This window comes from Colletes latitarsis, chromosome 5 (assembly GCF_051014445.1).
Source record: "Colletes latitarsis isolate SP2378_abdomen chromosome 5, iyColLati1, whole genome shotgun sequence".
Taxonomy (NCBI): domain Eukaryota; kingdom Metazoa; phylum Arthropoda; class Insecta; order Hymenoptera; family Colletidae; genus Colletes; species Colletes latitarsis.
Genome location: NC_135138.1, coordinates 25852616 through 25866850, shown reverse-complemented (window position 1 = coordinate 25866850; position 14235 = coordinate 25852616). Strand labels below are relative to the sequence as shown.

The following is a 14235-nucleotide window of genomic DNA, read 5'->3' as shown; positions in this document are numbered from 1 at the left end:
CGTTTCACGCTACAAAAACTGGACGACCTCGTGCATGAAATTTTGTCACATTCGCCACGCTGTACATTTCTGATTTTATCTCCTACCGACCGACGCTTTTTTCGTACTGTTCGAATCAGATTTGGTGGGAACCTTTCTATCGCGATAAAGAAAGTACGGGAAACGTGTGTTCGAAAGGTCAGAAAATAATATATAAATATCTTTAATTTAGTACTTTAATTTTTATATTCTTGTCGTCGTTAAAATATTCGCTCACGCACGCCATGAAATTCAACATCGCACCTTTTCTTGCAATTACGCCTCGAGCGAAAAATACTGGGCGTTTCGTAATTTAACAAACTGTCAAAATTAACTTCAACGCAAACCCAGTTCAATTACACGTAGCACATTCAAGAGTAAAAAAAACTTTAATCACGCAACGTTCAAAAATTCTTTCATTTAAAATTCTGTCCGACTTTGTTTCGCCAAAAACTCCACTCGGCCGGGAATCTTTTCCCTTGGAATTTTAACAGCACAAACATAGCCGGAGACTCCTAACGAGGAAACGCACGTGCTGCACAAGGGCCTAGCGAAACGTGCTCCGGCGGGAATTCGCCAAAGTATCCCAATAAAAAGAGGCCAGCCCCGTGGCGGGGCATATCGCAGAAATATCATGCTATTACTTCTGTCGTAACTGCGATCCTGAGTTCAGAACTATTCTGACATTTCGAAGGGATTCGTACAGTCCGTGTTCTAAGAACCAGCCGCGAACCGTAGCAATAAAACGAGGACTTAAAAGTTTCGTGTATGGAAGATTCTTACAAGAGGGGAACACACATTACACATGTAGGTAAGCTCGTAATGCGGTAAAATGCTATGAGACTGCGGATCGCGAGGTAATAACTGGGTGCACGGTCGAACCTGGACCGCTGCTTCTGTCGCTGGGGAAAATATATTCTCTCTTTCGCAGTTCCCAAAACCAGCGTTACGTCGCGAACGAGGAACAAATTTCTTTTGATAAAGTCAAAACAAACGCAATCATTTGGTGAATATACACGAATTTCTCTTCTAGATCAAGATTTATAGAAATAGAGGAAGCTGGAGGATGAATGATACAGGAACTATGAAATCCTAGGTTTTTACAGTTTGAATATTAACGATTGATTGCCTGAACCAATTTTGAGAGTTGATAAGAATCAATAAAATTGTGGTGAATATACACGAATTTCTCTTCCGGGTCATGATTTATAGAAATCGAGGAAGTTGAAGGTTGAACGATACAGGAGCTATAAAATCCTAGGTTTTTAGAGTTTGAATATTAACGATTGATTGCCTGAACCAATTTTGAGAGTTGATAAGAATCAATAAAATTGTGGTGAATATACACGAATTTCTCTTCCGGGTCATGATTTATAGAAATGGAGGAAGCTGGAGGTTGAACGATACAGGAGCTATAAAATCCTAGGTTTTTACAGTTTGAATATTAACGATTGGTTGCCTGAACTAATTTTGAAAGTTGATAGGAATGGATAAAATTGTGGGCTAGAAATTAATTGAAATTAAAGTTTAAAATTCGCTCCGTTCGAAAGTGCGATGTTATATTTGGCACTCCAGCGCCTTTTAGACCGCGTAAAAAAAGGTGAAACTGAAGAATGTCACGCAAATTTTTGAGAAAATCGAGCGAGACTGCCAAGTTCGGTTCAGCCTCGGTGGATCCTGCAACTGGGGTCGCAGTCGAAACTTTAACTAAGTTTTAAGTTTAAAGAATGTGACTTTCTAATTGAGCATTTTCTTATAAATGCTAAATTTTGAATTAAAATTATTGTGCCAACCCAGAAATGAATAATTATTGGAAGATCAATTTTTAGTACTTTTTCCCCCTAATACAGAATTAATATAAAAGATTTGTACAACTAATAGTTCTGAGATCGGCATCGGGAGACTGAAACTTTGAAGGGTACTTTCGCAACCCTTAAACTTGAGCTACCGCTGCTAAAGAAAATTCTTGTCTCTCATTTATGGCCGCTCTACAAATCTGCAAAGTTTGTTGCATTCAATACTTTTAACGCGGCATATTTCATTTACATCGTTGCCCTGCCAATAATAATCTACAAAGTTTGCGTATAGAATGAGATTAGAAAGAGAACCTTTACAGAGATTTATTAACTTTCTTGGCCGTGAAATTTATTTGCTATGTGTTTCATTAATTATCATATAAATCACAACAAAATTAGACAAAAATATGACTCTATTTCTATCTTTAAGTTCAAGGCAGTAGCTCGCTCTGTGGAAAGTGGAGAATGGAGGATGGACAACATCGGTCTTAGTTAAAATCTGTAGTTTCCTGTTAGGGATTAACAGGATAATAGTTAAGGATAATAACCTCTCAACCGTTGGTCATTTACATCGTTGACTTCCTTGACCGTGAAATTTATTTGCTATATGTTTCATTAATTACCGTATAAATCACAACAAAATTAGACAAAAATATGACTCTATTTCTATCTTTAAGTTCAAGGCAGTAGCTTGCTCTGTGGAAGGTGGAGAATGGAGGATGGTCAAAATCGGTCTTAGTTACAATCCGTAGAGTTTCCTGTTAGGGATTCTAACGATAATAACCTCTCACCCGTTGGTTAGGAATGTCATATCGTATTAAAGCGCGCGCTCGTACACGTCAAACCGTTTATTATCGCATTCGCGCCAGTTGGACATTCGTGTATATTATTAAACCATCTTCGCCCTCGGTGTATGGCGTCTCCTTACATTTACGGACGTTTCTAAAATTACGCGCCAATCTCCCTTTTACTTCGTTTTCAGAGTCTTCTCTTTACGGCCCTCTTGCATCCACTTGCCTCGCGCGTACCGCGTGTTCGCACGTGCGTTTTCATTCGAAACAGCCGCCAACAGATTCTTGCACCTTCGCCCCCGGTTTCGGAAACGTAGATCAACATCGAGATCTTTACGATCATTTTTATACGATTGTACAAAATAAGACAGCTTTCTTTTTTTAGTGTTTTAGATACAAATAAAGAGTAGTTTTCGTACAAAAATAACGGACAAGATCGTATAAAAATGTAGTTTCCGAACTAATATTAAACGTTATTGGAGACTTTATAAAAATACAAGATGAGATAAAATAATATAACTTTAGACAAGTGTAACTTCCCTGACAGGGATGCACAAAAATAAGTTGCAAGTTTAGAAAAGGCACTATTCGTTCTAAATCAAAATACGTCGATTAAGAATACAATGTGTCACAATTGCTCGAAATAAGTTCACCAAGACTCCATCTAATCTCGCTTAAAAATAGCATTGTAAATTAATGGAACGATACGTTTTCAGTGGCAACAACTAATTTAAGAATTTCATGAAATACAGCAAAAATAAATAACGCTGGCGTAAAAATCTGCCTGATTTAGGAGCTAATTACGCCCTTAGAAAAATTCCACTCGTTTTCCTGTTAACCGAACAATTACGTGGAGTGATACGTTCTTAGGAGGACGTGTCGTAATTCACAGCCAGCATTCCTTGGCGATCTAATTGCCGCCGCGACGGGCTGGAATAGTCTCATGCTCGTATAATGATTCGATCGCGATCTCGAAGTGTCTCTTCGAAGGAAATTCGACAGACTCGAGACGTTTACCTGGCACGACTTTCAGAAGACTCGTTGCGGTACAATTCCACGTTTCTCTTCCACCCTTCGTTTTCCCCAACCTTTGCTGCAACCCTACCTGTCTTTCACAGGTACATACTTTGCTACGAAGCCGTAACTTAAAGCAAGAATAATTTATTTTGACAGAACCAACTTACATTATCCAGTTTCATAACTTCTGCAACTTTTTAACTTGTAATATACTTAAGCGAAGTTACATCGCTCAGTTTTGATTTAAGGATTCATAACAATGCGTTATTCAGCTTGCCAGGTACCATGCTCCAATTGTTATCGATATTAATGGAGCCTTCATTTTCGAAGCACATATCAACCACGAAGTCCCTATTGTATTACTAGCAATAGCTAAGTCGCGTATAGCAGGTACGAGTATGTGATATATTAGAACAGTATAGTTATCGTGTCCAGTCTGAACAGAATGACGAATGTCGATTTTAGACCTGGCACCGACAGTTGTTTACGGAGTACCGATTGTTACTGATCTTGACAGCAGCTTCGCCTGAATTCGCGCGAATAAAGGGTGTCTCTACCGAACGCTATACCCAGTTTATAACTGATCACAACTAAGTTCCTCCCTGCAAGTCGTAATCTCGTAATCTACTAAGGTCGAAACTTGTAATCTTCTAAGGCGAAGGAGTTATTTCATCCACTCGGAAAAGTTTAATAATTTAACACGCGATGTCCCATCGGTTGGAGGACGAATCTCAATTTTTATCATAAGTATACACGGTGAAGTAAATGGAGAGTATTCTAATTGATCTTAATGAAGCTTTTAATTTAAGTACACGTATTAGAACAACGAAGTTGTCGTGTCCACTCTAATCAGAAAATCTTAATTTTAGACCTGGAACAGATAATGTTTCATGTTGCCTCAATCATTATTAATTCTGATAGCAATAGCATCCGAATTGCATCACGAGTTAACGGAATCCCTACAGGGTACACCTATCTTGCTACTAATTATAATTAAATTTCTCGTAACAGGGAAATACTCATAATGTACAATAGCAGACAAAATTTCAAGACTACGTTTCTTTAAAAACGTTCGATAGTTTTCCAAACATCGAATTTAACTCAGAGCCATTTTCAGAGCCATGTATAAAATATTTTCAATATTTTCCGAAAACAACGTCCGTCACACGACAACGGCATTAATGTATTTTTCGAAACTATTCGACTTTTTTTTATGTTACCTTTATGAGTAAATCGTGTACACCGTTCAAGATTGTGTGCTGAAACACAATTTCGCTCCTGTCGCGTGCAACTCGCCACGCGTTGCTAATGACATTTTCAAATATTAAAAAATATTCCCGAATGAGCATTTTTGTAATTAAGCAGAACGTTTTAAATCCTCCGATTAATAGGATATTCGTACAGATTCCATTAAAAGCCAGCATTTTTACGCGTTCGGTGCATCCTCTCAACCCCCACATTAATGAAAAGAATTACTGATACGATAGCTATCCTAAAAGCCATAAAATTCCAATGTTTATTTAAATTAAAATTATTTTATTAAACTCCAGACTTCCATATTGATTTAGCGACCTCGAAAGGCCTTCGATACCCAAAAAACAAGTTAGCTATTACTTTCAATGCACATATCGCGATCTGTGGTTCTTTTCGCAGAGGCTTCGATTGATCCAAGACGTTTACCCGGCACGAGTCTCGAAAGACTCTTTGCGGTACAGTGTCACGTTTCCTCTCCGCCTTTATTTTCCGTCGATCCGCCGGTACCAGCTCTCCTTCACGGGCACATCCTTTACGGCGATGGTTCCTCCCCCTCCACCCACCACCCTCCCGGGGAATAACGACGAAAATTGACAAAAACTCGCGGTGGTGGCGCGTGAGGCGTAGGTACAGTGGCTCCTTTTCGTCGGAGACGCGCATTTACGCCGCAATGGAAATCCGAGAAAGCCGCGAGTTCATTCAAAGCCAGCCTGTTTTTTCCCTCCTTTCCTTGCCCCGGAGAAGTCCGCGAACCGTGAGACGCATTCATCGTATCCCGCGGGGACTTTCCCTGGCTAATGCGAGATGAAATTACAGCCCCCCGGGGTTCCGGTCGACAGTCACGCCGTCTACTCGAAAGACACTGGCGGAGTTCCTCCACCTCCGGCTGCCTCTCTTTCAGCTTCTACCTTTGCTTTCTTCGTCCTACCGCGGAGTCCCCTCTATCCTTTCGAATGCTCGTACACACGAGGAGAGGCATTCGTTTCAACTCGTTTGGTTGCCGGCTATAGCGAACGTTTACCCTCACAAAAAGCTGCCCTTAATCTCCAACGGAAGCCAGCCTTCCTCCTTCGACCGTACAATTTCAAAGAAGAGTTCTCTAGTTATTGGAAGAGAAATTCTCTGGGTTTTAACGAGATAACTTGTACTTGCACGATCGCGGATTGATAACACGCGATAACGCTCGCGGAACCACTCGGGCGACCTTCGTCGATACCGTGCGACGATTCGTTTTCCGCGAGCGTTCCCTAATTTTCGCTCGTTAGAGTGCCATGGTTACGCAGCTGGCTTCGTTTTACGCCTTTCGCTATCTTCCATCGTCGTTTGTCAATTACGGATGCGTGCAAATTAATTCGACACGACGCAATCGTTATATTTACGAGGGTCGTTCAATAAGTCCTTAGAAAATCCAAGACCTGGCGCTCGTAGAATCGAATATGGTTTGTTTTTAGTAAACATCACGACTCACTAGACAGCTGTCAAAATATCAGTTATATCCACCACATGGTTTCATTTTTATTGTCGATTGAAGCAAGAAACTTCCTCTTGCATCAAGACGAGCACGGGTGCACACCTGTGCAGTTTCGATGGCCAAAATCATGGAATTAAAGTTCGAATTATTACAACATCCACCGTATTCACCGGATTTGGCCCCCAGTGACATTTTTATTTCCAAACTTAAAAAAATGGCTCGGCGAACAACGTTCACGTCGAACGAGGTCATCGCCCAAACAGATGCCTGCTTTGAGGACCTTTCGAAATCTGACTTTTTAGATGGCTTAAAAAAATTGAAGAAATGCTTGGAAAAGTGTATAGAGTTAAAAGGAGATTATATTGAAAAATTTTTAAAAATCTACCTAAAATAATTTGTTTTTCTATCTTTTTCTAAGGACTTATTAACCGACCCTCGTAAGATCAATCGGTATATTCTCTCTCTCTCGATTCGAACGAATTAAAAATTTTATTTCAGGGACAGAGAGTGTGATATACGATTTTACTGTAGCAAATAAATACAATAAATTCTTAAACTAAACGCGAAATAAATTTCAACCGCCTTGTATACAAATTAAAATTAATTAAACTCAAGTAACCTGAAAATGAACATCCGAAACATTTGGTAAGTACACAATTTTCGACCTTCTGCTGAAAACTTTCCTGAATTCCTAACGTAAACGAAGAAAACTTTGCGCATATAGTACTTTCATTTCGCCGAGAAATTGATCAAAGTATCTCGTTTGAAAAAAACAAATGGTTTTCTGAAAATGTTTTACCTCCCGAGAAATAGACAGATTATTAATGACGCGAAGAGCGTGGACTTATTGCCCCTTTATACAGCTTTATATTCAAGGGAATGAAAAACGACTGGTTATTACTCGCTGTCGTTTACATTTATTCCTATTAAAAAAAAACTCTTGTACATAAGATACTACGTATACAATAAAATGTATATGATTGACGGTTCGTTAATTACAAGAATAAATTGCCTGCTCGCGGAGGGAAAACAAGCTTCGGAAATATGCTCGACGGAAACAATGGCGGAGAATGAATCGCAAGCGTCAAAAGATCGTGACAAATTATGCGTAAATAATCGTCGCGACGCGTAACGCTTGTTGTGGAACACGTGGAATAATCAGATTGTCGAATCTAATTTTTGGGCCTGGGTAATGTTTCACAGTGTCTCGATTATTATTGATGCAGATAGCAATTTCAGCTGATTTGCTTCGTGAGTTAACAAAGTCCCTAGTGGATACACCTATTAGGCTGCTAATTGTAATTAAGTTTCTCGTGTCATGAAGAAACTTATAATGGATGTCGCGCGTTAAGATTTCATGGCGTTTCGATTATTTTCGATCCCAATATCAGGCTTACCCGAATTGTATGAGTTAATGAAGGGGCAATCAATTTCAATATTTGATAGTTATTATCTATAATTCATCATACAAGAACGCATTAAAATAACACAAACGTAGTATAAAAATTCTCATTCAACGAAAAATACGTTTCGCGAAATTCGCAATTTTTTCGGTTCGCATAATCGCCTAAACGAGCAAACAATTCGCAATTTAATGGAGAAATTCGAGAAAACTGAGTTTACACAGACCGTGTGCAGGAAATCCGAAAAATTCAAATATTTTTAACGATTATTACTTAGCCGGAACTTGGCTGACAATTGTTTATAAATATTCCGGACTAGGAGTTATGGAACATTTTGTGACCGGAATTAGTTCATATTGATTTGGAGAATATATGGTTTCTGCAAGACAATGCCACACGCTATACAGCTGTCAAACAATTACTCTATTGCGATCGAAATTCAAAGCTAGAATTATCTCAGGAAACAGCAATATTAATTGGCTGTCAAAATTCTATGATTCGATGTTTGCCGCAAAAGTATTCCGTCGATATATTATATATTATGATTAACAATAGAAACGCAAGAATGGTAGACGATTTTGAATGCGAGCCAATAATGTTCTCTGGTCGATCTCGTCGTTAGAAACTAGGTGCACTCTTTCTCTACTTGTATATTTACAAGTTGTCTAGCAAATTGGAACATGATCTCGTTGGATCAGCCTAAACGCTCCACTTTCTTTCGCTCTGAACTTCACCTTTCTCTTCCTTACGACCAGGTCGACTTTAGGCATAAACTAAATAAGCATTAGCCTAGTTGGTATCTTGCGTTGACAGTGTCTTACATTTAACAAGGACTGTGTTTACCAATACAATTCACTATCGTAAACAAAGTCGTCTTGCAAGTCTTGTGAAAGTCACGTTGGCTGAACGTGTTTTCCAACACAGGACAATTTATTTCAAAATACATCGATAACCATTTATTTTAAACTTTATTTAATGGAATACTTTTTCGTGTGAAATTTAATCAGAAAAGAAAGATGAAAGTCTTGAGCCTTAGCATGTAAAGCAATCATTAAAATATGGTAAAGATTTCATTATGACATCTTATGGAACAGCGTACAATTCATCTTATTAATGGTACTATAAATCAACGTATGTATGAAAACATTCCACAGTGCCATATATAAAAAATTATGGAAAGTATATAATTCTCAGCGAGACAGAGAGTCCAATCGTACTGTATAATTGAAGTCTTAAATTGGCCAGTACAAAGCCTCAAAGCAAGTTCATTTATGGGCTTATTTGAACAAAAAAAAAATTTTGCTCTGAGTATCACACTCCATCGACATTCATCGCTAATCGTTGTAACAGATTCCAAGAAGAATGATGTAAAAACTACTCCGATTATCATGAAAGATTAATAAATGCAGTACTGAAAGCGAAAAGCCTCTGAATAAAATATTGAGATTAAAAGAGTAAACAAATATTGGTGTTAATAGACAGTAGATAAAATTTATATTCGTGTGAAAGCACGATTACAAAAGAGTGTACAAAAAATTAAACAAGTCAGAATAACTCGTGTTACTATACCTAGCCAACGTTTGTTGCAACATGTTCTATACGATTTTAGATGTGAGTGACTGCATGCGTGTCTAGCTCTAGAAGGGGCTTCGAGGAACGTTTAGCTCGAAGCCCCATCGATCTAAAATCCGAACCTATCCTCGACGCCATACCCGCGTCGAAACAAGGAAGCCCGAAATTCTCTAAACTGCATTTTATTACGAAAAGATCGTTCCATAATTCTTGTTAGAAAACCGTGCACTACCTTGTGATCAAAAAATATCCGGAATTTCTCATTTAAACGAACCGCGTTTGAGATATTGTCGAAATCATTTTTTTTTCTAAGTTGATACATCTGTCAGTTGTTTACATGTTACTTTTAAGCGCAATCTGTCAGATAGTTTGCGCGTAATAGCCTTGTGAACAAGTCATTTTTTAGTGTACACTGCGAATTTAGTTGAGGAAACAGTCTGCCAGAAATTTTGTGTTTCTAACAAAATATCATGTGTGGAAGCGTTGAAAATGTTAACGGTAGCCTACGGAGACTCTACAATGTTGAAAACACAAGCATACGAGTGGTACAAAAAGTTAAAAGAGGGCCGTACATCTCTGACTAACAAAAACATTGAAAAAATTAAAAAAATTGTGCTCAAAAATCGTCGTGTGAGCATCAGGGAGATAGCAGTCGATATTGGTATCTTGTTCGGATCGGTGCAGAGTGTTATGCACGATGTTTTGGGCAAGAAACGAGTTGAAAAGCGACTTGTGTCGAGAGTCCTGAATGTTTTGCAGAAAAAGCATCGCAGTGCTATCGCTAAAGAAATGTTACTTTTTGGGCCAAAATGTTATCGGAGGCATTATTACCGGTGATGAGACATGGGTCTGTCAATATGATATCGAAACGAACCAACAATCATCGGAATGAAAAGCGTTTTCAGACGATTGATACGACAAAGAACAATTCGCAAGAGCTGAAGGTGATTCCAAAATCGGCCCATGAAAAGTGTTTTCAAGAATGATTGAAGCGTTGAAATATGCATATTGCTTGCGATGAAGATTACTTTGAAGAGAATAAAATAAATATCGATGAATAATTGAACCGTTTTCGTTTTATTGACAAATTCCGGGTACTTTTTGATCGCAAGGTATAACGCGGTACTTTCTCATAAGCACGCTACCGCGATTATTATCGAGCATGATAGGTCTGTGTTTCACTCCCAATACCACAAAGTTTAAAGCAGCATCGGCAGTAAAGAGTTCCCACTGTACATCACGCGTACGCTTCAGTTAAGTCACTCTGCAAAGTTTGCCAAGGAGGGAAACCCAAGACCCGTTAATGCGTCGTAAATCGTTTCTCTCGCTCCGTGCGCGAGTCAACCGCGGAGATTACACTCGAGCGAGGTAGTCAAAAGTGACTCTCTGGTAGCTTAGTCAAGTATCCGGTCTTAACAATGTGCAGCAGCCTCCGCTCGGAATCCCAGGCTTGGAGTATCCGTACCGTGAAAAGCTCGCCAGCTTTCGCTCGTCCGCGCGCCCAACCCGGAACCCTGACAAGAGACACGCGCTGAAAATCGCCCGAAAAAGCAGCCCTGCCCCCGGAATCAAATGAGTTTGCACACGAACGACAACGGAGTTTCGCGAGTGTAATCAAGCCGGGGGAGATCGAAGCTTAGGAAGAGAGAATCCGCAACGCGGAGGAACGGTTGCCTCCCAGAGATTTAAATTTCCGCCCAAAGGTAAATGGCTCGAACCCGACAAAGACGAGAGAGGATCGTCGAACGTCGCGGGGTAAGATCGCCTATGCGCGACGCAATAGCTCCTTAATTACCGAGAAACTCGTTAGAATCTGTCTAGGGCGGGATATTTCGCCTCTCTGAAGGAAGACCACCCCGAGATCGAGCCACGACAAAGAGCGCCGTCACGCGCGATCCTTCCGAAGAGAAATTAAATCGATTTACATTTCCAAAGAATTCTGATTGCACGAGAAACCGTTAAATTAAAAACTATTACCTTATCTTGGAGTTTCATCGCTAGTAATTACAAGCTATAACTAAAATTTGTACATAAATTAATGATTAATTACTATCGTATTTTATGAGAATTAAAGTACACTTTGTACGCTCCAAGATGTCTGAATTTTCTCGATCGAGACCTACTTGTGCGCGTGAAGTCCCCCGACGACGGTTCCCGGTGATTCAATCGCGACAACAAACGTACAAAGCCGCCGCTTTACAACATTGTTCCCACCCCCCTGTAACTCTTTCGCGCTCACGGGTTTGCGGAGAAGAAGAATATTTCTTTGCTTAGTCGAGCCTCGCAAGCTCGTGCGTTCCTTTGTCTCCGTTTCACGCTTGAGGCGCAACGATGAAAGAAGGATTCGCGCGACAGCGCAAGCAAACACGGCGGGAGCTCGGCAACGGGACACACTTTTCCGCCACTTTATTCCCGTGTTACTGCTCGCTGCGCGTTTTTTTCGAGCCACCAACTGACTCCATCGTAGGAAAAGGATCGCGATCGTGACTTGTTGGCGAAATGCCGGACAACGCGCTAAAAAAGAACGCGACGACAGCGTGTTCGCGGCGATATTTCATCCGCGACGCGAGGAGGGGGTCCTGTCGTTTTATCGTATTACTTACGATTATCCGCGTCCCACGCGTCAACGCACACACCCACGCATCCCACTGTCACGAACACGACGCGTTTCACTGTTCTATTCTCGAACGACGTCTCGACAGCTTACCTGACACAGCGAGGAAAGTAAACGCTGCCCTTAGCCACAGGTGGCGAGTCATCTCGAATACGCGGAAACGTTGCTCCGTTGTTGGTCACTGGGTCCCCTCGTTCACACAGTGTCACACCACTCGCAACCGTGTCCCGTGTTAACAGCGTACGATTTCTCGATGACACATGGAAGAAACTGTAAAACTGATTTTCATCGATCTGACCGTACGGTCATCGTACACGCGGGCCCCGTTCAACACTAAACCGTCTTTGGAATCGAATGTCACCGTCACACGTCACCGTAAGAAACGTCAAACTAACCCCAAACAGCGCACGATCCCGACTGATTGCGAGTAGCAGTCCAGGCGCAGACGGTGGCGACAGCGGCGATTCGAATTACCGTGAGCCACGAGACAGGGAAACGTTTAATTTTTCCTTCACGTGGTCGCGACACGCGATTCCCTTTCGAGGAACACGCGTAACACGCGAACGAAGGGACGATCGATGCCCTATCGGTCGGCGAACGTTATCGATCAATGTGCGCGAACCAACGCCACGAGCACCAGAAGAGATTTTAAGCACTGTTGACAGGATAATTGCGCGTATATCTGCACTGGATTGCGACAGACGAGACTGAGCGTCGCCGCGCGAAGCTGTTCCGTCGTGAGCCGCGCGTGCGCAGACCGCCCTTCCATCCCCACCACCGTGCATCGCCCGAACCATCCGAAAGATCGCGCAGCTCTTATCAACCTCGTGGCGTCTCGCTCCCACTCGTACCGCGACCATCGCCACTCGCCCCCCGCTTCACGAACACGATCAACGGTCCGCGCCGCGATCTTATTCCACACCTCCTTTCGGGGTGAGACGAGGCGCGAGCAAGAGAGAGACAGAGAAACAGAGAGAGAGAGAGTCCAAGCCCTCTAGATTCAATTTGCCGACTGAAACTTTTTGTTGAATAAGGTTTGTTACGTATCATCATTCAGTCGCATTAGAGCCATTGTCGGGCCTCGGTCTCTTCCTCCGCCTCGACCTTATATATTTCCAGTGTCTACACGACCCTGCTAGCCAACCCGTTGAACGCTACGCGCGGTACACCGCAAACATACTATGTATGTATGCGCGCAGCGATATCTTCTCGTGCACGGGGCCTCCCCAGCTCATGTTCGACCTGTCCGTAGGCGCCAGGGTGTCGAACCGCGTAACAACATACGCTGGGATCTCTCTCGCTCGAAGACACTCGGACAACGCGATTCCGTGACGTTGGACATCGCTGGCGACAGTTAGAAAATCTAAGAGCCCACGATGAGTAACGGGTTCGCGGCCCTGTATCTCGTCTGTTCGACGATTACGTTTATGTGCGATTTACGGCCCGTGAAATTTATAGGCGAATAAACTAACCGTGCGCGATATTCGCGGCAGCCGTGCCCGCCACGATCGAAATCCATTGCGTGGGGCTTTTTTTCAAAAGGACGATTTAACTTGTCATGCGGGTAATCTTTCGGGAGAGCACGAGCCCCCGTATCGGGCAGCTAATGACCGTGGCGCCTCGACTTGCCCAGGATGTATAACTCGAAATTAATTTCGTTGTAAATAACTGTATTAGCGAGAAGCTTGGGGGGCGAACGAGGAAATAAATATAGTAATTTCGACGCGATCGTGTTAAGCTCGATCTTCCGGATAATTGCGTTTCACGATACTCTAACACAGTGTTTTCTAAAGTAGAGGGCGCGAATCCTAGAATAGTGGACGTCTTACGACCTAAAGAGGCGCAAAGGATTATTTTTATTTCAAATGCTTGTAATTTCCGCTTTTAAGTAGCGAAACCAAAATCGTATGTCAGCTTAAAAGCGGTGCGGATAGCAATTCTTATCATGAACTGGTGCCAATAGAGATTACGTTACTCGAATTCGATGCCAAGATTATCACTTGAAAGCATGAAATACTGTACTCCGAATGGTCGTAACTCACGAGTCAATTATTTCGACAAATGTTACCATTTTAGACTATGTTCGAGACAAATGACTAGAAATTACGCAAAAATTAAAAGCAAGGGAGAAGTAAAAATTTCGTTTTTGAAAACAATACAATATGAAAAATTGGATGGACAATGTGTCAAAAGGCTTCAAGTTCTGACCGATTAAAGTACACGTGTCTTTGACGGGTTTCATCTCTCTGTGTTCGATATTTGAAATGAATGCCTTTTGTGTGCAAATGTTCGTAACGAA

The 14235-nt window shown here is 41.5% G+C and overlaps 1 protein-coding gene across 1 annotated transcript in view; it reads right to left on the bottom strand.

The window, feature by feature from the left end:
* LOC143341834 (uncharacterized) overlaps nucleotides 1-12617 on the bottom strand; it is a 199673-nt gene extending 187056 nt beyond the window's left edge. The window contains exon 1 of the mRNA XM_076765114.1: nucleotides 12030-12617. Coding sequence (XP_076621229.1) covers nucleotides 12030-12081 — 52 coding nt within the window. The 5' untranslated portion in view covers nucleotides 12082-12617. The remainder of the gene's footprint in view (nucleotides 1-12029) is intronic.
* Between the last annotated feature and the right edge of the window lie 1618 nt (nucleotides 12618-14235).